Consider the following 24373-nt stretch of genomic DNA (forward strand, 5'->3'; position numbering starts at 1 on the left):
TAAAAGAAAACTAATTCCCTCTTCGATTCTGATTTAATCGCTTCGAAAAAGTCGAATTATTCAGTTAAGATTAGATGCTATCGTTAATCGTAAATTGTGGCTTGTTTTTAAATATCCGAAAGGTTAAAGGATTTGAGTATTTCTAGGCAAAGAAAACTTTGCTAAAAGGTCCTTTGAGTGCCCATGGACTAGATCAGTATCATCCTCTCGGCATGATCGATCTTCCTTTGGTTCGCAATATCCTGCAACTCCAACTAGGTCGCCTCCAGGCGCTTCATCCTCCCAAGAGGAGAGGCAACTTACCTTCCAGCGATTTTTGGACACGCTGCATCCACAGGATTCCCTGCTTCCCATCGTTCCTTCCCCCACTAAATCAGTCCGGGGGAATTTTTGCACTTTTTGGGTCATTTTTTATTCGATAGAGTTATAGCTTATAGGGTTCGGTTTTTAATCGTTATTAATTAGGTAATTATTTAATTTAATTATGTTTAAAGTGATGTTGTCTGTTTACATTGCATTGGGGGATTGTATATATATAATTAATTAATTTGTAATCTCTGCTCTCTCGTTTTTCGTTAAATATTCGGTTATTGCAAACTCTCGCATATATATATTTATATATATATAGTAGATATAATGCTATAATGCTTAGACATATGTATATGTATATTACGATATTATATCTATGAGTATCCAGCCCAGAATTGAACTATTTATAGAGCCACAAAAAAAAGTTATTAGAAACAAAAACATCACTCACACTCACAAAAAAAAAGGGGGAATACATTTACGGAGTCAAGAGTTAATTTTAATTAATAGATATTTCCTACGCGAAGACTAGACTGATTGATCGCTTTTTACAGAGTACGCTCTCTCTTCCTCTCGTTTCCTCTCATGACTAGAGAGTCGGGTTATCCTTTAGCCCGGACTCGGGGAGAGTTGTTGCTTTATTGCCCAGGGAGTACAGCCATTTCACTCGCTCAGTCCCGGCGAGATCATGCCGTCTATGGGCTCCAGCTATTGTTCCATTATAATCGTATCCTCGGTCTTGACATTCCCGGAATTAATGGCCTCCATGGCCTTGCTCAGGAGCGTGGCATCCTTCAGGCTAACCACCTGCACTAGCTGCGGCTCCTGACCGGGACCGCCTTGGATCATCATTTGATGCATTCCCGGTGACATGGTTATGGTCTCCAGTTGATCGCCATTCTCCACCTGGGGAAATGAAAGAAATTGTTGTGATTAAATAGGGTTTCTTTTGGGGAATTAAAACTAATCCTTTCGCTACTCGCTTAGCATTTGGTTTGTCCCTGAACACTAGCATCATTCCATTTGCTGGAAGTAAATAAATTATAATCAAATCAAATTAAATATAAATAATATTAAATATGAAATAATTATAGCAATACTTACTCTCGTGAGCTAAATAATTAAATAAAGTAAAAGGACATCTATTACTTACATCTTGAGCTTTGAAAGAAGATTAAAACTCAAATTCAAATCATAATCAAATCACAACAACAAAAGGTTTTATTCAATAAAATTTGTTGGCTTTCGCTCTCTCGCTCTTAAAACATAAAATTTGGTCTAGAACAACGTAAAAAGTAATTTCAATAATACATAATATATATAATAATAATAATAATAATAATAATAAAATAAAACATGTAAACACAATATTAATAATGATAATAATAATATAGGGGGCATGGGGTGTAGGGGGGTGGGGTGGTATAAACACAATAGCAATTATAACATACAAATTTTTGCATTTCTTCTTCAAGCACACCCAAGCTTAAGACTAAGACCAACACTAACGACTAAGGATGCGACTAAAGGCTAAATGGCTTAGACTAGGGCTAAGCTACTATGGGCATTCTCAATGCTAAATTGACTACTTTTGTGGGTTGGGTTCTTTAAAAATTCACAAATTGCACCAAAAGTCTAATCCCTGTGCTGAGAAATACAACAAAACTTAATTCTGACTACGTACGGTTAATATTTGGTTTGTGTTGCCGCTGCTAGATCCTCTACTAACTAGTTAATACTAAACACTAGCTAAAATTTAAACAATTGCATTTCCTATGCTTTTAGGAACAAAATTATACATGATTTCTTCTCATTTGTTTTTTATGTTTTTGTTTTCATGATTTTTTTGATTTTTTTGGTTTCAATTATCAACAAATTGGTTTCGATTTGGTGTGGATTCTTGTCTCCCTTAAATTCTTCTCATTTAGTTACTATTCTTCTCATTTAGTTACTATTCCTTCTTTTTTGGCATTCATTCTAAGCTTAAAATGGCAAGTGCGCTTCCTTTTTTTGTATTATTATTATTATTATTCCCTTTCTGCTATATATTCTTCCCTCTTGACTAGATTCGAGATGTGGCTTCTTTTTTCTTTTGGGGTGGGAGAGATCTACTACTCCAGGTGCTCCTGCTTGATGCTCTTGGAGGGCAGCTGCAGTTGCACATTGATCAAACTATCGCTATTTACGCAACGTATGGAGGCTGAGGTGGAGGAGCCAGATGCCTCACTGGCTGTGCTTTTGGCCTTACTCTTGCCCAGCTTTCTGCGCTTTTGTACCATCAACAAGCCAGCTCCTTCGGCCTCGCCTGCAGCCATCCTGCGAGAGGATCTTGTGCTGGGCGCAGGCTGAGGAGTGGCAGGGGTGGCCAGCACAATGGGCAAAGGCATCTTAATGCTACTATTATTATTGTTGTTATTATTATTATTGTTTGTGAGGCTGCTATTATTATTACTGCTATTATTATTAGTAGTAGTACTAGGAGAGCTGGTGGAGCTAGCCGCTGCCAGGTAGTAACGCCCCCCCGTAGTGGCCGCCGGCTGGTTGCGGCGGCTCAAAACCGCTGCAGTGCCGGCACTAATTAGCGAATAACACTGTACGCCGCCAGTTAATCCTCCCGAGGAGGAGGACGGACTGGCGGCCACAGTTGTGCCACGCGTGGCTGTGGTATCTACCTGCATGGGGGCCAGGCACACGGTGCCATCGCTATTCGTCTGAATCGTCTGCATGTTGGCCATCACCGACTGGTACATGGAGACGGGCACCGAGATCACATTGCTGACCGATACGGGATAGCCTGAAAGGGTTAAAGAAATTGCATTTAGGATTCTCATTCTCATTCTTTATAATCTCGCACTCTCTTACCTTGACCATCTTCGGTGGTGATGAATATCTGGCCATCCTGCGTCTCGGTGAGATCCACAGTCATATTCTCATGGCCATTGACATCGGTGAGACTCTGTACGGTCTGAATGGTGGCACCGCCTTCGCCCTGATGAAGCTATAATTAATTATACAATTTATTAGATTAATTTTCCAATTTAATTAAGAGAGAGAGAAAGAGACTTACCGTGGCAACACCCTGCACCTGAGCGGTGGTTCCATCCGGCAGCGTAATTATTGGATTATTGGGATCCACCTGGATCAGGGATACGGTGCCATCGGCATTCTGTGAGAGCACCGTTTGCGTGGTGTACTGTTGGTAGATTTTGAATTATTAATATTTTGAATGATAAATTGAATGAATATTGAGGGAAAACGCAAGAATAGGGAATAGGAAAGCAATAAATAGGGAAGCTACAAATATTACAACATAAATCCAAGCAGAAATCATATACAAATATTTTAATGAACTTAAACAAACAAAATTAGTAAATTCTCTTCTCTTTTTTTTGTGGTTCGTTGTTTATTTTTTTTTGTGTGCGTTTTTAAAGCGTATTTACATGTGAAGACGAGTGTTTTTTGTGCGGGATGTGGATGCAAATAATGATGAGTAAACCAATAATTCGACGAGTTGCACTTGCACAACAACAATAACAATCAGCTGAAATAGACATAAAAAAAATATAAGGCATACAAAAAAATATATAACAAAAAAGGTGGAAAGTAAAATTCAAGTCTTAAATTATATAAAGCATAAGATACATTTTTGCGGTTACTTAAAATATATATAAGTGTAGTAACAATAATAAGGGCAACACAATAACATCTAGAATTTTTAAAAACCAAAATTTGAGCCAACACAAAAATGCGGCAAAAGAAAAACAGGATATAGAAGAGAGCGGAAGGGATAGAGAGAGGCAGCGAGTATAGAATTGTCGACTATGCACAAAGGACTCGCTAGAAAACTCACTTCTAAAGACCTGCTTAGTCCCTAATTTCCTTTTACAATTTATCTTAGCCCATAAAAGCCTAAAATACTTTCTTTAGGTTCTAAAAAAGGGCTTGAGCTACAAAAAAATACATCATTTAAGATGTATAACGCTTACAATAATTATTCTTTAAACATTTCCCATACTTTTTAGTTCTTCTTTGACCCGATAGAGCTAGATCGATTCAGCTGTTGATGCTGATCAAGAATATATATGGTTTATAGGGTCGGAAATAATTCCTAGACTGTGTTTCAAGCTTCTTGACTACCCTGCAAGGGTATACAAATCAATATAAGAAGGATACATAAGGCGTACAATAACTTTCTGCTAGCAAGGAAGTACAAAAATGAAATGTCCTTATGCATCTTTCTTATTATTATACCCCTGCAGGCTATTAAAATGTCAATTACAAAGCTGAAAGGCAGTGAAGGACTGATTTCTGATCCTATTAATCATATATATATACTTTTTGATCGATCTAGCCACATTCCCTATGCAATATTCCCATTACTAGTGAGTTTAAAGACATCCTTTTCATAATATTACTGTAAATCTATAAATATATAGTAGAAAGGCAGCCAACTTTTGGCAGGACCCCTTTATAGACCCGAAAACGAAGCGAAAACCTAGTGCATAGTACGACAAATAATCCCTGCCCCAATCCCCATGCCCATTCCCATCCCAATCCCAATCCAGGCTCGATTAGTGGCAACTCAAGGGGCAGTTCAGTCGGATTAGTACGAACATCAACGTCGCTCAGCGTTATGGGCTCGATGCAAACTTGGGCGTTGGCTATCTGCTGGGCAGTGACCGTCTGCTGGGCATTCGATTGGGCGGCGGCTGCTTGCGCGGCGGCTGCCGCTGCCGCTTGTGCGGCACTTACGGCAGCAGCTGTCGTTGGCACCGCTGTGGCCGTGGCAGTGCCACTGGCCGTGGTCAGCTGAATGGTCTGCGGTTGGCCACCGCTCACCGGTTGTATGTGAACGGTGCTTGGAACGCTGGTCTGATGATGGTGCTGCTGCTGCTGCTGGTGATGTTGCTGCTGGTGATGTTGCTGCTGCTGCTGGTGATGCTGATGCTGATGCTGCTGCTGCTGTTGCTGCTGCGGCGCAGGCGCCTGGCATATCTCAATCTTTGTGGAGGCGGGCAACGTGGCCGTTGTGGTCACATGCTGGTTGTTGGTACTCTGGATGATCGTCGGAGCGGGCGTATTGCTCTGGGCCGTGTGCGTGGTGATCACGGTGCCGGCGCTGTTGATCTTCACCACATTCACCTGCTGCGGTTGCTGTGTGTGATGATTTGATGTAGATTTTTTTTTGTCATGTGAATTAGTTGCTGCTGATAAATGCTTTGCTTCCGTGTGATGATATAGTAGTGCCCGGTTTAGTTTAGTGAGTGCAGAATTAGTAATTAGGTATGAAATATGGGGGCGGTTTTGGTTAGTTTATCCCAAAATGTGGACACAAAAAATGTAGGACAAAAGAATGCTTTATAGTCCAGGTTATACCGACTATATGTTTTCATTGCTAATTATGCATTATTTAGGGGTTTCATCCCATCTCTAGACCATTCACACACACACATCTCTCTTTTGTACCCTTGAGCATGCATTCTTTCACTTATCCCCCAATTTACATGTTCAAAATCCCTTCCTCTAACGCACACACACCTCTTCTGGTTGGAAAACCCTTTCCTTAACCATACCTCGACCCAATATTGTTCAAAACTCACATTGCTATTGCCTGTCGGTGGCGTCATGGTGGTCACCGTGTGTATGGTGGGCGGATTGGACAGCTCCATATCCTCATCCTCGTCGCCCGACTGTGAAATGAGAGCATTGACCTTGTCCTCGTCATCGGCAAAGGTGGGCAGCAGATCCTCCCTGCCATGGTACTTGTAGCAGTTGATCACAATCTTTCGCAGGGCATGCGTCCAGCTGATCTGTAGGTGGAACAAAAAGAGAAAGAGAGAGAATTAGTACATTTCGGGAGAGATTTGGGGGGCGGTTATTGCAACACCCACCCCACCCACCTTCTGCTTGTCGTCCTCGGAGCGTGCATCCATCCGTACATTGGCCCACGGCAGCTCCTTGGGCCACCAGGGCGGACGGGTCGACTCACGGCCCCAGCCGGGCTTCCCCCTGCCGGTGGAGTACTTGAGCATCAGCGGGATGAAGGCGCGCAGCTGCGCCTGCGTCATCTTCTCCACGGGCGTGGGTATGCCATCGATAACCAGGCCTGGCAATTCGAAGAGCGACGGATCATCCTGCGGCGGTGGTGGCGCCTGCTGTGCCAGCGCATTATCCAGTTCATCCATAACGATATTCTTTAGATTCCTCAGCACATCCTCCAGCGGCTTGGCCCCGAAAACCTTGTAGCTGGTATTGGGCTTTCCGGGCGTAGCCACCAGCACCACAGCCTGCTTGCCCACCCGGCCGGTGAATTCGTAGATGATGCCACGGAGCTTGCGAAGCAACCGATTCTGTTGCCTCTTTCGGACCGAGGGATTTGTTTCGAAGCAATGCGGCCTCTTGCGCTTCTTGGAGCTGGCTATGGCTGCCGCAGCGGCCACACCCACCGGTCCAGCGGCGGCCAGCTGATGGGCCACATCATCGTTGACGGGTATGGAGCCGAGATCACCCTCATACAGGCTCCCATCGCTGCTAATTAGATCCTCATCATCGTCATCGGAGCCCAGACTTTGGATGTCCTCGTCCAGCATCTCGATCTTGTAGGTGGTGCCGTTGCTCTGGGAACTATTGCCGCCACTCTGCACCTGATTACTGCCACCACCTCCGCCGCCTCCTCCACCGGTCGTCGTGATGGTGGTCACGTTGAGGCCACCGGTGGCGCTGCCCGAGCTGCTGCTACCCGCATTGCCACTCGAATTGCTGCCCGAGGAGGCATTGTTGGTGGTGGTGGTGGTGACCACCACATTGCCCGCCGTTCCACGCTGGCTGCCCGCCGGCGCTACGACGAGCCTATAGCTTGTGGTGGCCAGTTTATCGGCTGTCTGTCGCCTCGGATACTCGGTCAGGAGAGAGAGAGAGAGAGCTGAGATAGAGAGCGAGCTGAGCGGATCGCCTTCGGTCCCCTTACTGGCGCTGGGCGGGCGGCGGTCCTATTCGCATGCGCAGTGTGATAAGAAGCTGTTGGTGGAGAGGAGAAGGAGAAGGGGAGGCGAGGCATGCCAGGCATTAGTTTGAAATTCATTTCTCAGTGTACTCAAGTGTTTGTTTGCTTGTTTCCCCCTCCCACCCCCACCCCCAGACCACTGATAGCAAACTAATTATACGCCACAGCGGCAAGAATAACAAATGGAGGCAATTGGACACTAAATGCACCCATTAGCTACGATTCAAGTGAACTCCACTCATTTGTTTTTCCGAGACGGAGGTGTTTCGAATGCTGCAACTCAAATTATGGGATCGAATTGGAAATGGGATCATATTCTTTGAAGCTATATTTTTCTATGATAATCTTCTCGACAAATTAAAGCTTTAAAAAACTCATAACTAAGCTAAAAAAGCATTAATATTAATTAGGGAAACTGTTCTGTGTTAGTTTTTGCTAGGTTAATAAATCTACATACTCAATTTAAAAATTTTTAAAATTGAAATTTTTACCATTTTTTTTTTTAATTTTAAAAATTTCTTTCTTTACTACATGCCTAGAAAGATTCGCCTGTTGGTGCTGATCAAGAATATATATAGTTTATAGGGTCGGAAATGATTCCTTCACTGTATTTTAAGCTTCTGACTAATTTATAAATAGCATTTTTTAACCGATATTTATCAATATTTTATATGAAAATTTTTGGGAAAACCAGCAGTTTAAAAAAACTCATATCATAGCCAAAATTAATTCGGAAAGCTGTCCTACGTTGATTTTTTAAGGTTAATAAAACTGCATACTCAGTTTAAAAGAAAAAAAAATTCAATTTTTGTATCAATTTTTGACAATTTTGTTGATGAAACACCTTAAAAAATGTTCAAAAATTTGACAAAAATTTTGTTTCTTTACTAAATGTCCAGAAAGATTCCTCTGTTGATGCTGATCAAGAATATATATGGAATATAGGGTCGCAAATGACTCCTTCACTGCTATATAAGCTTCTGACTAAAATTATAATACCATTTTTTAACTGATATCTATTTTTTATATACACATTTTTCCAGAAATTGAAGTTTTGAAAATCTCATAACACGGCCAAAAAAGCATTAATTTTAATTCGGAAAACTGTCCTATGTTAGATTTTTGATGGTTAATAATTCTGCATACTCAATTAAAAAATGTAAAAAATAAATTCAAATTTAAATAAATTTTTGATAATTTTAACGATGAATAAAATTTTAAAAAAATTTACAAAAATGTTGTTTCTTTATTAAATGCCCAGAAAGATTCCCCTGTTGATGCTGATCAAGAATATATATAGATTATAGGGTCTCAAATGACTCCTTCATATTATTACTTTGGACTAAATTTATATACCCTGAAAGGACATAAAAATCCTGTAAAAAAACAGAGCGTATAACCCCCTAAAGTAGTTTTTTTGTACCTATAATAAGCTTTAATTTTCTCATTAAATAATGTCCAACAAAGTTTTCCCAAAAATAAATCTTATACTCTACTATACAAGCAATATACCCCCATTGTATTACAGGGTATCTGTGACTCGCTACAGAACTTGGATCGTTCTTGTTTTTCTTTTTTTTTCAAACTGATAAGGGCAAGTGAATCAGGTCAAAAGCGCGCATGCGCAACACCACAACAACAACAAGAAGAACGGCAATAACAACAACAGCTGTGACAACTACAATAATAGAAGCACAAAGCGAACAATTTAGTGTTTTATAACACAGCGAAATATATGTACATATAGTAGTGTATATAAACACGCCATATATATACATATATATATATTTATATATGCACAACTGTTTGTAATTCGAGCGGGCGTCCCACAGTCGCAGATTAGCGGCGACGTTATAGGGTTCGGATCGTATTGGATCGGTGGGGATCCATTTGTAAGGTTCAGGCAACGATAAACCTGAGCCGTACCAATGTATATACATAAATATGTATATGTATATAGGGGTGCAAGGTACTTGGACAGGGCGGTGTGTATATAGCACAGGTAGCTCAATTCAATGAAGGAAAAATAAAAAAAAAAAGTGGAAGGAGACTTTTCAGTTGATAAAGCTCAATAGTGACCCTGAGAGACATGATCCAAAACATATGGAGCGTTACCTCTTCTTTTTTATTCTTTTCTCTAAAGCTTCTGAAGTTTCTGTATTTTGAAATCTGCACTTTGAAGAGCTCTTTGGATGTTGAATTCTTCTCAGAAGAAAGGTCTTTGAAAGGACTAGAAGAATTAGTAGAATACATACTTATTTCGTACAGAAAATATCTATTTTTTCTCACTCTGTAGAAGCTGTTATTCAATATCTTTCCCTTGAAAATTGTTAAGGAACTTTTAAAGTTAAATTCTCTTCTAAAGGAAGCCTTTGATAAGACAAAAATAATCGGGGAAAAACACATTTATAAAGAAAATTATTATTATTTGTTGTCTTCCCTTCCTTTTACTTTCTCTCTCTCTCTCTCTCTCTCTTTCTGGCTTTCTTTTCTCCTCTCTCTTAGACTGCTGCACTTTAAAGGCTAACAAAGCTCTGGTGAAATTTAATTCTTCTTGAAAGAAGAAAACCACCCTCATGGTTAAAAAACAGGCTAGAAGAATTAGCAGAATGTATAGATTATAAAGAAAATATCTTTGTATCTATTCTTCTAAGCTCCTGAAGTATCTCTTCTACGATATCTGCACATTCAAGGTTTACAAAACTATAATAAAAATTTAAAGAACTGGGAAAAAAGAATTAGGTCTTAAATAAGACTAGAAGAATCGGAAAATATTCTTTATAGATTATATTTTGATCACAACATTCTCTCAGAGAGTGAAAAAGAGAGAGCACTTTGAGTGCATTCTCTATTCTTCTCAATGAGGGGAGAACCTTCTCCAGTGCGCAGAATCTCCAGGCATATTCTCTCTCTTGGTTCTCTATCTGCGCCCATGGCATATGGTCCTCTCTTGGGGGGCCGCCGTTGCACGTGCGCACTGATAAAGTTGCAAATATTTTTCTACTCACTAAGCAATATCTGATTGACTTACACAAAGTGAAGAAGTCGTAAATGTTTAAAAGGTGTGTTGTTTCTTTTTGATTTATTTCTGCTTGTCTCGGCGATTTATGATACTTGTTTGTTATTATATTCGTAATATAATTACTATTTTGTTTTTAAACACACACACATTCAGTTTTCGGCACAGAAAATAAAATAAAGTAATATTTATACTGCTTTCTTGGTTCGAAGAGAGTTCCGGAATTGAAAATTTAAGTTCCCGGGAGCCGAGCAAATCGAACGAACCACACCGCACCGCTTGTTGTGGCTCTCTGAGTTTTGGAAGTGGACGTCGCTGTGGCTGTGGTTGTGTGTGTTTGTGGCTCTGTGGTGCCTTTTCTCTGTGCGCTCGCTCAAGTTCTATTTGCGTTTGCTCAGAAACTCGGAAAGCAACGACGGCAACGCAGCGGCGACGACGACGATGAGCTGCCAGAACGAGACTGCGCCGCCAGTGGGTGAGAGTGAGAGAGAGAGTGAGAGAGGGAGAGCGAAGAGAGGGGGCGAGAAAACCACCCCATGGAGTGATTGGGACAAAGCAGCAACGTCGACGCAGTGAAAAATCAATACTGCGCCCATGCGTCGACTTTGCGCTGTCTCTCTCTCTTTCTATATCTGTCCCTGTCACTTTCGCCCCCTGGATGTGTGTGTGTGTGTGTTTGTGTATTTAAATTTTCCTAGCAAAACCCTTGGGGAAAAAAATGCTTTGTAAGCTCTAAATAAGGCAGAGACTACACTAGTGGCCCAAAAGCAAGGCAACTTAAACAGAGACTGTAATATCTAGAGAGAGAAGAGTGTATACACCCACCCTTAAGGTGGAAAAAATCACCACCCTTAGTGAGTGGCAACAACACAAGACACACACACACATAAACAGGACCGATAACCAACAGCTTTATACCGTGATAGCGCTTTGCTCACTGCTTATTCTGCCCTAAAAAAAATAAAACCAACCCCCAACCCCCACCCTCTACCCCCCCACTCAACTGCAACCATATGGCCACGCATGCACTGCTTGCTCTCGCTCCCAACCCAACAACAACAACAACAACAACAACAACAAAGCTAGTCAGTGTCAGTGTTGTACACCCCTGGAGAGCGCTCAACACCACCACCACCCCCATACATTTAGGGGTTGTTGTTGTTGTTTCTGTTTGAAAGTAAGCTCGTTTCACTTGCGCGTGCCAAACACGCTGCTGCTGCTGCTGTCAACAACAGTCGCGGTTCGAGAGAATTGGAAAAAAAACTGGGTTGAAATCTGTATAGAGACTATAGCAACCTGATTTTGTAGGAATCATCCCTCCTTTTGGGTGTTATTAAGGAAGGGGGATCTTTCTATTGTTGCCTAGTGACTTTATATATTTTTTGTTTTCATCATTATTATTCAGGGTGGAAGGAACAAACAATCTTTTTATAAAGTAGCTAGCTAACGGGATTTATATGTAGATATTTTAAAGTGAGAGAAAATCAATTAATCCCTGGACTATGCGCATTGGGAAATACAACTACTTGGCATGCGTACTTATTTGCATGGCCACCAGTGTGTTGTATCTCTCTTTCTTTTTTCTTTTGTTTCTTTGCGGGGTTGCGTGCGCAGCTCTGCGCCAAGTGCCCCGAGATGCATGCTATAAGCTTGTGTCAAGGCAACTCACGCAGATACACACACACACACACACACACACACACATACACATACAGCTTTCGAGGTGAAAAGCCAAGAAATTATAAGGGGAACTAAATAAATAATATTATATTAATAATATTAGGGATATAATTGGAGTCTGTCTGATTGGAGAATATGTATTTATGAGACGTTTTTATTAAGAGATTGTAAAACCAATTATTTATTTAAAAGTTCCTCCCATAAATAAAAAAATTTCCCAATTTAAATTCGAATGGTACCGTTATTGTTTCACTAGCACTGCTTTTCCTCTTTTTTTTTTGTACGAAAAATGATATTTTGTCAGTGATCTATCTATTTTAAGAAGCATACAGAAACACAAAAACAGAGAGAAAGAAAGAAAAAGAGAGTGAGAGAGGAGAGTAAAACATTTGAAAACGCTTAGTACAGAGAGAACATCTTTGTGTTCTTTCTTTCACTTGCGGTTTTTCGTGTGAGTGAGAGTAAGTGGGTGTGCATGCGCCCACCGCCTGCACTCACTCCCACTGCGTCAGCGCACACACAAACACACGAATAACGCACACATGCGCCCAATGACGCCCACCCTCCTCCCCGTACAATCAGTGGCTGCGACGCATGCTGGAATCGAATCAGAAACGAAATCAAAATCAAAATCCAAACGGTAATGGGGGGAGGGGGGGAAATGGGAAATGTGGGAATCAATGCGACTGGCACAGTGGGCGGGACTGTGATTATCTTGGGTCACATGTACAGCTAATTATAGTGTGTGAGAAGCTGTGCAGTTAATTGTAAAAATTAGAAATAATTACAGTACTTTTTTACACCATTAATTAGTTAGTTGTTATAAAAAGCTCAAAATGTAATAATAAATAAAAGCAATGATTTAAACTAAATTATATACTTGAATTGAATATGTAAAATTCCGAATCTCTTTAATTAACTAAAGAATTTCACAGTTATTTATCATATAAAACCAACTCCGGATGATATTAAATAGAGAGCCCTTGAATTGCACAAAGAGTTTTGCCTGAAGAATAATGGACCCCACCGTGCGCGCGTCCTCTGTCTGCGCTTCTTTTGCTCTCGCTTCGTCTCCCCATCTCTTTCTTCTTCTTCTTCCGCTTCCCCCCACTGTCGTTGGCAAATATATAATCAATAGCTATTTTCTATCTCTCGCTCAATTGAGCACAACTGTTCTCGCTCTCTCTCACTCCCTATACATCTATTAGTGTATTGGTGTGCTCACTGTGCTTGTACTTGGCGCAGAGTCGCCTCGCACAAAAACAATGCAATGTGATAAGGAGCAGAAGAAAACGAAAAGAAAAAGAAACAGCAAGAAAAATAAGTTACGCATGCGGCGGTGGGTTCTCGTTGTTTTTTTTTTCGTTATTCAGCGGCGACGGCGCAGCAACCACCCACTCACACGCAGATTAAACCAACACACACATACACACACGGCCACGTTTCTGTTCCAATTGGAACTGTACTTGTTTGGGTTTTTAGAAAAATGTACACATTTCGTGAACAAGAAGAACAAGCATCCACCCCCGAAAAAAAATCGCACATACAGTGGTGTCCTGAATTATGGAGACAGGCTCATCTCAACGGATGCTGCTTTTGCTCTCGCTCTCTCTTTTCTATATGTGTATCCATTTTCATCTTTCATCTACAGGGGGTGGTTGCAACCCCCAAAAGAAAACACACACACACACACACACACACACTGAGGCCTCAATTTGAACAGAAAATATGCGTGAACTGGAAATGCAACTTGGAACTGGGTGGCGGTGGTGGTGGTGCTCCCAATTGGATTTGATAAGTGTTACGCATACGCCATGTTTGCAGCGACCAACTCAACCCCCCCCCCCCCCCCCCCCCCGCCCCCTTTTCGCGTTTTTTGCTGCGGCGCATGTTTTAATTACGGACACTCGCAGTTGGATTTTCCTTCAAGGCGCCGCTGTAACGCTGCATGCACACACACACACACACGCACACACATATGTCAGATTATCTAATACATACAAAGCAGTAGTGGCGCTAACAAAACAACAACCGTTAGTTTTACCGCTTATTTTCGATTTTCGCCGCTCTCTGATACTTTTGCGCACTCACCTACACACTAATACCGTACATCCATGTGTATATAATACGTATATAGATATATATATATATATATGTATATTGGCGACATGCACTCGCTTGCGCGCTAAAGAAAATAGCTGTGAAAAATCGACAGATTTGACTTCACGTCTGCGTCCCGTTTCCCAAACACTCACACTATCGCACATATACATACGCACCTGCGTGTTGTTGTTGCTGCTGCTGCTGGTGCTGCTTCTGCTGTCGTTGTCGTCGCTGCCGCCAGTCTCCTGGATTTTCAGCTCCTTTGTGATAACACGGCGCGCACACCACAAACACACGCACACGTATACGGGCGCGCAACAACAACAAATAGAAAATACCAGTAGTTGTAGGAGGAGGGGACACACACACGCGCCGCCGCTGCTGCTCTGCACTGGGCTGGTATTGGTGTGTATGGCGTACGTGTGTATTGGTGTGTTTGCCCCTGCGTCGTCGCTCCGAATTTTGTGGCGTTTATTTATTATCACACTGCACATGCGAATATTCCGTGCATTTTACATTTGCGCACTGCCGCCGTTGTCGCGCTTTTCCAGCTGCCCGCTAGTACCGCTGGTTGTTATTGCACTTTCCCGTTGCCCGTTTAGCCGCCCCGTTGCAGCGCTTTTTCTCGATTTTTCACGCAATTTTCGCGTTTAATTCCTCCAACGGGGACGTTCTCGGTATTTTTTTTTTGTTCTCATTAGTGCTGTGACAACAGGCAGGCAGCTGCGATAGGCGGCGGGCGGTCGCATATCGATGTATCGATATGCAGCTGCGGGGGGCGGATGACTGCTTTCAAGTGTGCTTAGGGCAGCGTTCTTGCAGGAATTTAATTAAATTTATTAATATGATTTATTTGAATTGTGTTTTTTGTTTAATTTTCTTGTAGTTTTCCATAATTTTTTATGTTTCCTTTTGTTTTGCTAAGTGCTTAGTGTCGCCCTCTGTCGGGATTTTTGCGAAGGTAAGCCGATTAATCGGTTGGACTAGGGCGATTATATAGAGTTGCCAGAAGGTTTGCATTTTGGGCGGGCAGACATTTGAAATTTGAATTTGATTTTTGTAAGAAATTACAACCCAATGATAAAAAATTGCAGAAATCGAGAAATAAAACGAAATAAAAGTGAAAGTAAAAGCAAACAAGCACTCAAAAAAATACAACACAAATAGAAAGCAGTGTAATCACTTTTAATAATGATTGAAACACTTCTTTTTAAATTGATTTCAGAAAAAAAACCTCGAAATTATACTGCTTAGAAATTCGAAAATGTATGATTTTCCCGATTCCATTTCGCACCCTAAGCCGTAGTATATCCTTTCCTTTTCTATATCCTTTTCCGTTGAACCTCAATCACACGTAAGCCCTTCACAAGGCAGCTAGCAATATTTATGAAAAGTCAGCTAGGCAGGCCAAATGAAAAACTGACATACAATTAACTACACTACACTACACTGGGCACTTGCTTATCCTTTACACACACACACACAGAGAAAAAAAAATGGAAGAGAACCGCAAAGCGACGACGACTGGAGCCGACTAACTGCCGTCCGCCGGAACGTTGGGGTTTTTAAGTCCGCTCGCGGAACATATATATTTAGGATATATGCAACCGATAGCCGATAAAAGAAGGCAGCTCCGAGTTCTTCGAACACTGATTGCGGCGTGCCCGCATTTCGCAAAAAAAAACCAAAGAATTCCCTCTGATTCTGGGTTATATAAAAAAAGAATTTGTAAAGAAACGATGCCGAAGGAGAAGGCCTTATCGGCAGCCCACATGGCGCGAACGATGTTGGTTTCTGCGGGTACCGGCTTCGGTTCTATTTATCTGAACATACATGTACATATATATATATTTTAAATATATATATATATATATATATATATATATAGTTATATTTTTATCTCACCGGAACTGGAACCGAGATTTATTCGGTACCAGAATCCCAACGACTGGCACTGATCTTGAACTCTAAGGCCAGCCATCTGTCCCCAAGAGGCTGATGTGGGTCAGTGGAACTTCCGTTTCTTATAGAAAGATCTGAGGAAATGTTGTATAAATTAAATATATCTGTTATTAGCAGGAAAATTAATAGAATTAAGGAAGTTAAAACAAGTTTCTAGTGTGCAAAATAATTGAGATTAATTGAGTTGTTGTTTAAACTATACTTTTATATTAAGTTTAAGTTCAAATGGAATTCAAGAGAAAGATAAGAAGCTTCTTAGAACGCAATATTAATTCTTTAAATATTTAAACAAATTAAATTAAATTAAACAAATTAAAGCAATTCAAGAAAGGTTTAAATGAATTTACAAATAATAATTAATAACAAAGCATTAAATTTAATTTAATTATATTTTATGCATGCATATTTGTACAAGCATTTGAAAAATATCTATTTAATTATTGATACTTTCCTCTGTATTATATCACATACAACTTTCTTTATTATTGTTTTGCCACTCGCTTCACCTTTTTTTTTACACACTGATGTACCGCCCCCTGGGCCAGCCCGAGCCCAAGGTCACGCCGCTCTTTTCTGTGTGTGTGTGTGTGTGTGTGTGTGGGAGTGCAGCACTAGCTGGGCTACGTGTGTGTGTGCCTTAGTTTTATGTACTACAAACTACCTATGTATATATATAAATATTTCTATATAGAGATATATATACCTGCCCCTCTATAGTGGGGAAGAGTCTTCCGGGACTCGATATCCTTGCTGCTAAACTCCTCTAGGATTATGCCTGGAGAGCCGGCCGGTTGCAGGAGCTTCAATAATGTTTCCAAAACAAGACAAAACTCTCAGTCGGACTCTGATTCTGATTCTGATGTTTACCTCTGGCTTCGATGGCGGCACATTGCCATCTGTGTACTCCAAGTGTCCTGTCGCTGCATCTGTGGCAGTGGCAAAGGAATGCGCCAAGGAAAGCCCCGGGTGTCCACAAGGAAAAACAGCGGCCGGAGCACGAGACTGTAGTGCTGCAGTGTAGTATGGTGTGTGTGTAGTGTGTGTAGTGTGTTTGGTGTGTGTAGTGTGTAGTGCTGTAGTACTACGACTGACACAAACACATGGCTCATACGCAACGTGGTCCCCAAGTGCGCCTGCGTCTATTTTGATGTGAAGAAGACATTGTCCTCTAGGTTTTTGATTTTCTATTTTCTGTTATTGTTTTTTTTTTGAGCTACGTAAGGATATGCCGGGCTTAGGGGCTTTTTAAAAAATAAACTATATTTATTATGTATTTGCAAAATTATAAAAAAAAAACTTCAATATATTATTGGTAGTTAACCCAAAAACTCTATTAAAAACCACAAAAACAATTTGTTTCTATTTAAAAACAATTGTTTTTTTAATATTATAAAAGAAAACTAGGCTTTTTTAGGGTAAATCCTTCTTTAGTAACCTTTCTATATGATTTTATATCAAAAATTTAAGAAAAACCAACCAGAATATAGTTAAATATTTAAAAGAAAATAATAAATTCAATTCTTAATTTATTTTTGTAAAATTTCTGTTAGAGATAATTGGATCGGTTTGATTTGGTTTGAATCGGTTCGAATCGAATCGGGTTCGAATGTCGAGCCCTCCCTGCACATTTTATGCTCATTTGTTTGGCCTTGGACACCTCGCCTCGTGTCCATCGATTAGTCGAGCCCCATGTCGGGGTCAGGTCCTTCCTCCCAGTTCCTAGGCCACTTGCTGCCACTTTCTAGGCCAAGTACAGGGAGCACTCGACACGGCTATATTTCCTACACTCGCAAACTGATAACACAAACTATAGCTTTGACTGTAGCGTTAGCTTTAAGCTCGATGAGGGGTATAATATTGGGAAGGAATCACGAAACAAGCATAGGAATCTAAGCACTTTTATATCCGGTTTCTGTCTCCTCTTTTTCCTGGTAAAGCTCTCATTTACATTAGCAACTTTTCTGTATGTATTTTAAAAATGTATTTTTGGTAGAAAAATAACATTAATCATTACTAGAATCAACAAGAATATTTTCATAATTATAATCAATATTTAGGAGATTTTTATATGACAATTTCTTCAAAAAAATCAAATTTTAAAATGTCATTACTCAGCCAAAAATGCATTAATTTAAATTCGGAAAGCTGTCCTATGTCAGTTTTTATTAGATTTAAAAATTTGCATACTCAAATTTAAAATTGTAAAAAATCCGAATTTTTATAAATTTTTGACAATTTTAACGATGTAACCCCTTATAAAATTTTCAAAATTTTGAAAAAATTAAATTTTTTCCTGACATATCTAGATCGATTCGCCTGTTGATGCTGATCAAGAATATATATAACTTATGGGGTCGGAAATGACTCCTTCACTGTATTTTAAGCTTCTGAATGAAATTATAATACCCTTAAAAGGGTATAACAACTAACAAAAGCAATTCTGTTTTTGACATCTTTTCTTCATTTAATATAAAATCAAAGGCATCCTATTCAGAGGAAAATTTCCTGAGAAAGCTTTTCCAGGACCCTGAAGCTTTCAAAGTATTTTGTCCTTGAACAAATGTAAAAGCTGTGCCGCATTGCGTGGGACAAACTTTACCCACAAGAATTTCATGGAAATGGCTTAGTTCAGGAAGTATATGCAGCTTATATTTAAAAGCTTCCTTTTATGTTTTAAAATATATTCAATTTAATTATGATAATATTCAATATATGATTATAAATATATTGAATATTTAATGGGGTTTAGTTAAGTTAAAGTATAATTTAACTTGTAAACCTGATACAAATTCGTGTAGTTTTATTTCAACATTTGTAAAACACAGGAAAATGGATTAGTTTAGGAATTTTAGTTAACCCTTCCAATAATTTTAGAAATATACTTTAATGTCATGTAAATAAACCCCACAACAGGGTTGCCTTGGCCTTTACAGTCATAGCCCCCATATCCCTTTGTTCTCTAGGTAGAATCTAGAACTAGAATTCAAAAGTATAGAGACAGTATCTAAAATTGAAACAAAAATACAAGTAAACCCAAAAAGATGGATCCACCGTCATTATCCACGTTTGGCAGCATCTCGGCCGAGTGCGAATATTGGAAACTGCGCTCCCAGCAGTACTTTGAGGAGCTAATGGAAGTGAAAAAGGATTACGACGAGTTCATAGAGCAATCCCGTCACATTGAAATCGAAATGGATGCCACTTTGGAGCAGAAGGAGAAGCAAATCGAAGAGTTGATCGCCAAAGCTAACATTTATGAGCGAGAGAAAGAGGTCCTCATGGTCAGGTTGAACTCACAAAACACCGAAATTTCCTATATGGAAAATCAAATCGAAGCTCTCACCAAGAAGTTTGAGGGCATGAAGATGAATCTTCGGATTCTGGAGCAGAACAATGATGACCTGGAGCGGGAACATCGCATTACCAGGGATAGCAAGGAGACCATTGAGAACTCTCTCTTTGAGCAATACGAAAAGAATGCCTTGCTCGAATCGGAAGTGGAGGAGAAGCACGAGCTGGAGGTGGAACTGCAGCGTCTAAAGGATGAGACCAGAGATCTCAAGCAGGAGCTGAATATAAGAGGCATCAAGCTGGTACCATTAGTTAAAAGCCCAGTTAGTTGCAATTGCAACTCCCTGGATACCATAAAAACTGAGCCACTTAAAGCCAATCTCGGGCAGTTTATAGTGACGAAGCAGAGCGAAAGAATTTCCAGGCTGGATGTGAAGTTGGCCAGGAATGTCAAGGTTGTCAATCAGTTTGGTAATGGTGGTGGTGATGACCCTATGGGACCCATGCAAACTATGGACCAACTTGAAGGCAGTTCTTTAACTTCAAATCTGCAATTTTTAATTCGAAAGACGGTGAGCGAAATGGTTAGCAAGTTGGAAAATTTGCAAAGAAAACTAAGGGCTCACAGGGAGAGAAGGCCATTGCCAAAGGCTTACTAAATGCTATAGTATTCATTTTTATTTTCTATATCTATATATATATTTTTTGCACCTTAAACATTATGTTAAATCTGGAACTGTCCTAGCTTCAAGCTAAATCTCCTCCCAATTCAAAAAACGAAACCAGGAACTTCTGCGTTAGATGTGGTGCCAAGTTTCTGGCTGGCAAAACTTGTTTTCGGGCAAGTTTATTGCTTTGCCGTTATTGAAAATGGAAGGACACCCCAAACAATACACCAAAACACACACCCAAACACACACACACACACAGGCAAAGTAATCTGCATATGCTTATGTGTGCGGACCAGAAGATACAATTTATAAAAACTCTCCCCCCTTCCCCGCGTCTAAAAATGGGAAAAGCAAACAAACAAAAGTTCTCTCTCACATTCCCTTTCTTTGGAAGGGTCCTTTGGAACAATGGAATCATAAACGGAAGCGCCGGAAAACCGGAAATGGAATGCAACAGGAATAAAGAAGAAATGATTTGGATTTACCAAGAACAAAAGGGAAAATTCGATCAGAAAAAAAGGAAGAAAATTGTGCAAAAGAATTTTAGAGATTAGTAAAAGGGAAATTAAAAAGGGATAACTAACTAACTAAAATTTTAATCAAAGGATATTAAAAAAAAGAGAGAGAACAAGTGAAAAATGGATTTTTTTTTCATTTCTTTTGCTTGGGTTTTAGATAAGCTATTGGTCTTTAAATACTTTTAAGTACAAATTATTTATATTTCTAGGGTTTTTAGCTTAGGTTCTTAGGTATCTCTTTTGTTTATATATTCAAAAATCAATCTCAATCATTATTAAGTGATTTATCGATATAGCTTCGATAAAAATCGATTAAATCAATTGATTTCTGTACAAGATTTTTCTCCCTCTGTATCCTCACGCCTTGCTGCACCAAATTTCTATTATTCTTGGCTATTTTTCAGTGAAACCTTGAAGAGAATTCCCAATTCGTGGCATTTTTTCCCCCGTTGACTGTTGATTTTCCCCATTCAGTTTTTCCTTCTCGGTATGGGGGCTTGTGGCACGAACAATAAACAAACAAACAAGCTGCAAAAGTGTCACACATTCATCATATGTTGTAACAGCCTCTCTCAGCCCTCTTCTGTCCTGCCCCGTCCTGCTCTCCCCAGTCACTGGTTACTGTCACTGGTCACCGGTCACCGGTCACTAAGGGTCTTTTTTTTGCTTCTTCTTATCCTTCTGGTGGTCCTGGCAAAAGCGAGGTTGCTGGAGGACAGCCGCGAGTTGGCCGCTTATTATTCGCACACTGTGCAAAAAAAAGGACACTAAAGCGAAGGCAAGCCCTTAAAGTGTTTGAAAATATAACACAAAAATATATATAAATAAAAATATTAAAATTTGCAAATGTAAATACACAAAAAGAGTTAGTTTTCAAAGGTTTTTCCCCATTCAGATTTTCAGTGTGTCACAGCTTTAAGGGGGGGTCGGTGCGGTTGCAAAACTATGGAAAAAGTGCAAAAAGGTCAGTAAATTAATGTGCAAAACGGGCGCTGGATAAACTTTGAATGTTGTTGTTGTTTGTGTGTGTGTGTGTGTTTGGGCGTGTGTGTGCGGGTAAAAAGCAGGGAAAAAGCCATGGCAAGGGGCGTTTGCTTTGAGTTACGGCCTCTTCTGTGCGCAAAAGGCACTCTCTCACACAAGTAAACAAACATAGCTCACACATACACACACAAGGACACTCGAAGGAACACACAGACACACTCAGACACACCCACAAGCAAACACACACACACACACACAGAGCACTTTCATTTAGCTTCGAACACAAACACATTTCAGATTTTACCAAAGGGTTATCGACGGATAAAAAACAAAAATGAGAAAAAATGGAGGTGGAATAAAAAAAATATATATATATATATATAGAAAAAATAACAACCAACACAGGCGCATTTATTTTTCAATTTATGCGCCCAAGGATAATGATAAATTCGTTAGCAGAGCCGCATAAATTTAACTCCTAGCATCCTTCTCCCCAGTGCCGCCCCTCCATTAAATTAGATGTTACATTTTTCAACTAATAAATCAATATGTAAATAATTTATACAAATTGCAAATGTGCGTGGGATGATCGATTACGGCAAGTCACAATTTTGGCAACTGATTATATAGAGGGGTTACCTACACACACACACACACACATGTCAAGGGGGGAAAATTACTTTCAAATTAGTTTCCCCAGGTGCGTCACAGCTTCAACTCGAAGTGATGAGTCTCAAGTTCTTTCGCCAAAACATTACGACAAATAAAATGATGACTAAAATGTAGAGTTTAGGTTAAAGTACTCCGTTTTGAGTACTCATTAATATCCCATTTTTTAAGTATTCCCAAATAAGAACTGCTTGGAAATAGTTTTTGATTTATTATTAACACAAATACTTAGTTATCTTCCTTCAGCAAAAATTTTTAAAATATTTAAGGCATACTTAATATTATTATATTATATTACTATAATATATAATAGTTGAATTTTACACAAGAAAATGAAGTGAAATTTGGAAAGCCAAAGTTTCAATATCCCTGCAATTTCGATCATTCATAACTAAGCCAAAAATTTATTAATTTCAAATCGGAAAACAGTTTTATGTCAGTTTTTATTACATTTATAAATCTACATACTCAGTTTAAAATGTTAAAAAATTCAAATTTTTATTACTTTTTTGAAAATTTATATGATTTAACCCCTTATAAAAATTGCAAAATTTTTAAAAAATTAAATTTTTATCTGACATAGCTAGAAAGATTCCCCTGTTGATGCTGATCAAGGATTTATAGGGTCGCAAATGAGTCCTTTATAGCGTTAAGCTTCTGACTAAAATGTAATACCCTGCAATGGTATAAAAGAATAATAATTCAGGTCAACAGTGCGTATGCGCAATTAGATGATGGCTATATCACGTATACGCAGTGTTATTTCTACTTATTACACACTCGGCTGCTGATGCTGATCAAGAATTTATAGGTTCTGAAATGAGTCCTTCATTGGGTTTCTAGATTTTGACTGGAATTAGAATACCATTTTTTTAGGTCGACATATTAATGATGTAACCCCATTAATAAAATTTTTAAAATTTATAACAATTTTAATTTTTGTCTGACATAGCTAGATCGATGTTGATCAAGAATATATATAGGATTTATAGGGTCGGAAATGACTCCTTCACTTCGTTTTGAGCTTCTGACTAAAATTAAAATACCGTTTTTTAGTGAATATTTCGATAATTTTATATGACAATTTTTTCAACAAATCAATGTTTAAAAAACTCACTACTAAGCCAAAAATGGATTAATTTTGGATCGGAAAGCTGTTCTGTTCTAGTTTTTTACAGGTTAATAAATCTGCATACTCAAATTACATTTTTAGGCTATTTCAATTTTCGTCGATTTTTCAGAATGTTAATGATGTAAAAAACGGCCTAAAAAATATTGAAAAATATTTTTAAAAATTTGTTTCTCTCCTTTATGCATAGAAAGATTCGTCTGTTTATGCTGATCAAGAATATATATGATTTATGGGGTCGGAAATGACTCCTTCACTGCTTTTTAAGCTTCTGACTGAAATTTTATACACTGCAAGGAAATGCTAAACTCCATGTTTCATTCTTGTTGTTGTTTTTATACAAATTCGCAATAATTCTGTTTGTTAAAAACTCTATAAATACTTGACAAATCCCTGTTAGTTGGGAGTTTTTCCAGTGAAATGTAAATTCCCTGGCCAACAATCTATCAACAAACTGAGAGCGACGTGTCCAGTCTGGCTTATATTTGTGTCATGTTGGTGGGGAGGAAGAGCTGGGCAGGACCAGGACTTGGAGCAGGAGCAGGACCAGGAGCGGTCTGCAAGGATGCTGGGGCCATAATTTAAACGAAGTTCTAATGGCACCCTAATGAAAACTTCATCGTTTTGTCAGATTCTCGAAAACAATTTGCATAGGGACAAGGACAAGGACAAACAGCCATAAATCATTTAGCACTAAGACCCCCCCACTACATCTGTCTCTTTCTCTGACTATCTATCTCTTTCTCTCCTCTCTCCTCTCTCATTTTCTCCATCATCCTCTTCTCTTTGTTGCTATTCCTCTTGTTTTCTGTCTGTCTGTCTGCCTTCATTGTGCTTTTAATTTCAATTTTAATTTCACACCAAAACTTGAAGCAGACTCTGGCAAAACTCCTTGGTCCTTTGCTTGCTTTTCTGGTTTTCTGGTTTTTCCTTTTCCCTAGTTTTCCCTCTTCCCTCCACCCTCCCCCCCCCATTGTTGTTGCAATTCCCCTTTGAAAGTTTTCCCTTGTCCATGTCGTGTTGTGTCGTTCCGAT

At 39.4% G+C, this 24373-nt stretch overlaps 2 protein-coding genes and 1 long non-coding RNA gene across 17 annotated transcripts in view; 2 read left to right on the top strand and 1 right to left on the bottom strand.

Moving 5' to 3' along the window:
• The window catches only part of LOC110183508 (uncharacterized), a 58425-nt gene that overhangs the window by 21646 nt on the left and 12406 nt on the right, over window positions 1-24373 (top strand). The gene's annotated exons all lie outside the window — the stretch shown is intronic.
• Window positions 388-15488, bottom strand: ewg (DNA-binding protein Ewg). Of its 14 annotated transcripts, none has more exons than XM_086827593.1 (8): window positions 14291-15488; window positions 6210-7326; window positions 5910-6119; window positions 4924-5463; window positions 3377-3502; window positions 3172-3307; window positions 2982-3103; window positions 388-1215 (listed from the first exon to the last, which is right to left on the bottom strand). In XM_086827593.1, the coding sequence occupies exons 2-8, from the start codon at window positions 6897-6899 to the stop codon at window positions 1018-1020; spliced, it is 2022 nt and encodes a 673-aa protein (XP_086683719.1). In that variant the 5' UTR covers window positions 6900-7326; window positions 14291-15488; the 3' UTR covers window positions 388-1017. The 14 variants fall into 14 exon arrangements, with proteins under 14 accessions (XP_086683719.1, XP_086683717.1, XP_086683720.1 ...); XM_086827591.1 differs by having other exon boundaries at window positions 6201-7326; window positions 14291-14838; XM_086827594.1 differs by lacking the exon at window positions 14291-15488 and adding an exon at window positions 10344-10795.
• LOC110183536 (uncharacterized) lies at window positions 17140-20503 on the top strand. The gene has a single exon (XM_086827601.1). It carries the CDS (start codon window positions 19118-19120, stop codon window positions 20024-20026), a length of 909 nt encoding a protein of 302 aa, XP_086683727.1. The 5' UTR covers window positions 17140-19117; the 3' UTR covers window positions 20027-20503.

The sequence above is a fragment of the Drosophila serrata genome, unplaced genomic scaffold (genome assembly GCF_035046125.1).
Source record: "Drosophila serrata isolate PLE 108 unplaced genomic scaffold, ASM3504612v1 contig_176, whole genome shotgun sequence".
Taxonomy (NCBI): domain Eukaryota; kingdom Metazoa; phylum Arthropoda; class Insecta; order Diptera; family Drosophilidae; genus Drosophila; species Drosophila serrata.

What these genes read in the sequence shown, in the direction of transcription:
- ewg (XM_086827585.1), bottom strand. Translation starts at nt 6,899, where the DNA reads ATGCTGGACGAGGACATCCAAAGTCTGGGCTCCGATGACGATGATGAG. An exon ending in TAACGCTGAGCGACGTTGAT is followed by an intron (nt 3,503 to 4,923) that starts GTTCGTACTAAT and finishes ATCTACCAACAG; the next exon opens with TACACCACGCAAACGGTGCT. An exon ending in AGGTGCAGGGTGTTGCCACG is followed by an intron (nt 3,308 to 3,376) that starts GTAAGTCTCTTT and finishes AATTAATTATAG; the next exon opens with CTTCATCAGGGCGAAGGCGG.
- LOC110183536 (XM_086827601.1), top strand. Translation starts at nt 19,118, where the DNA reads ATGGATCCACCGTCATTATCCACGTTTGGCAGCATCTCGGCCGAGTGC.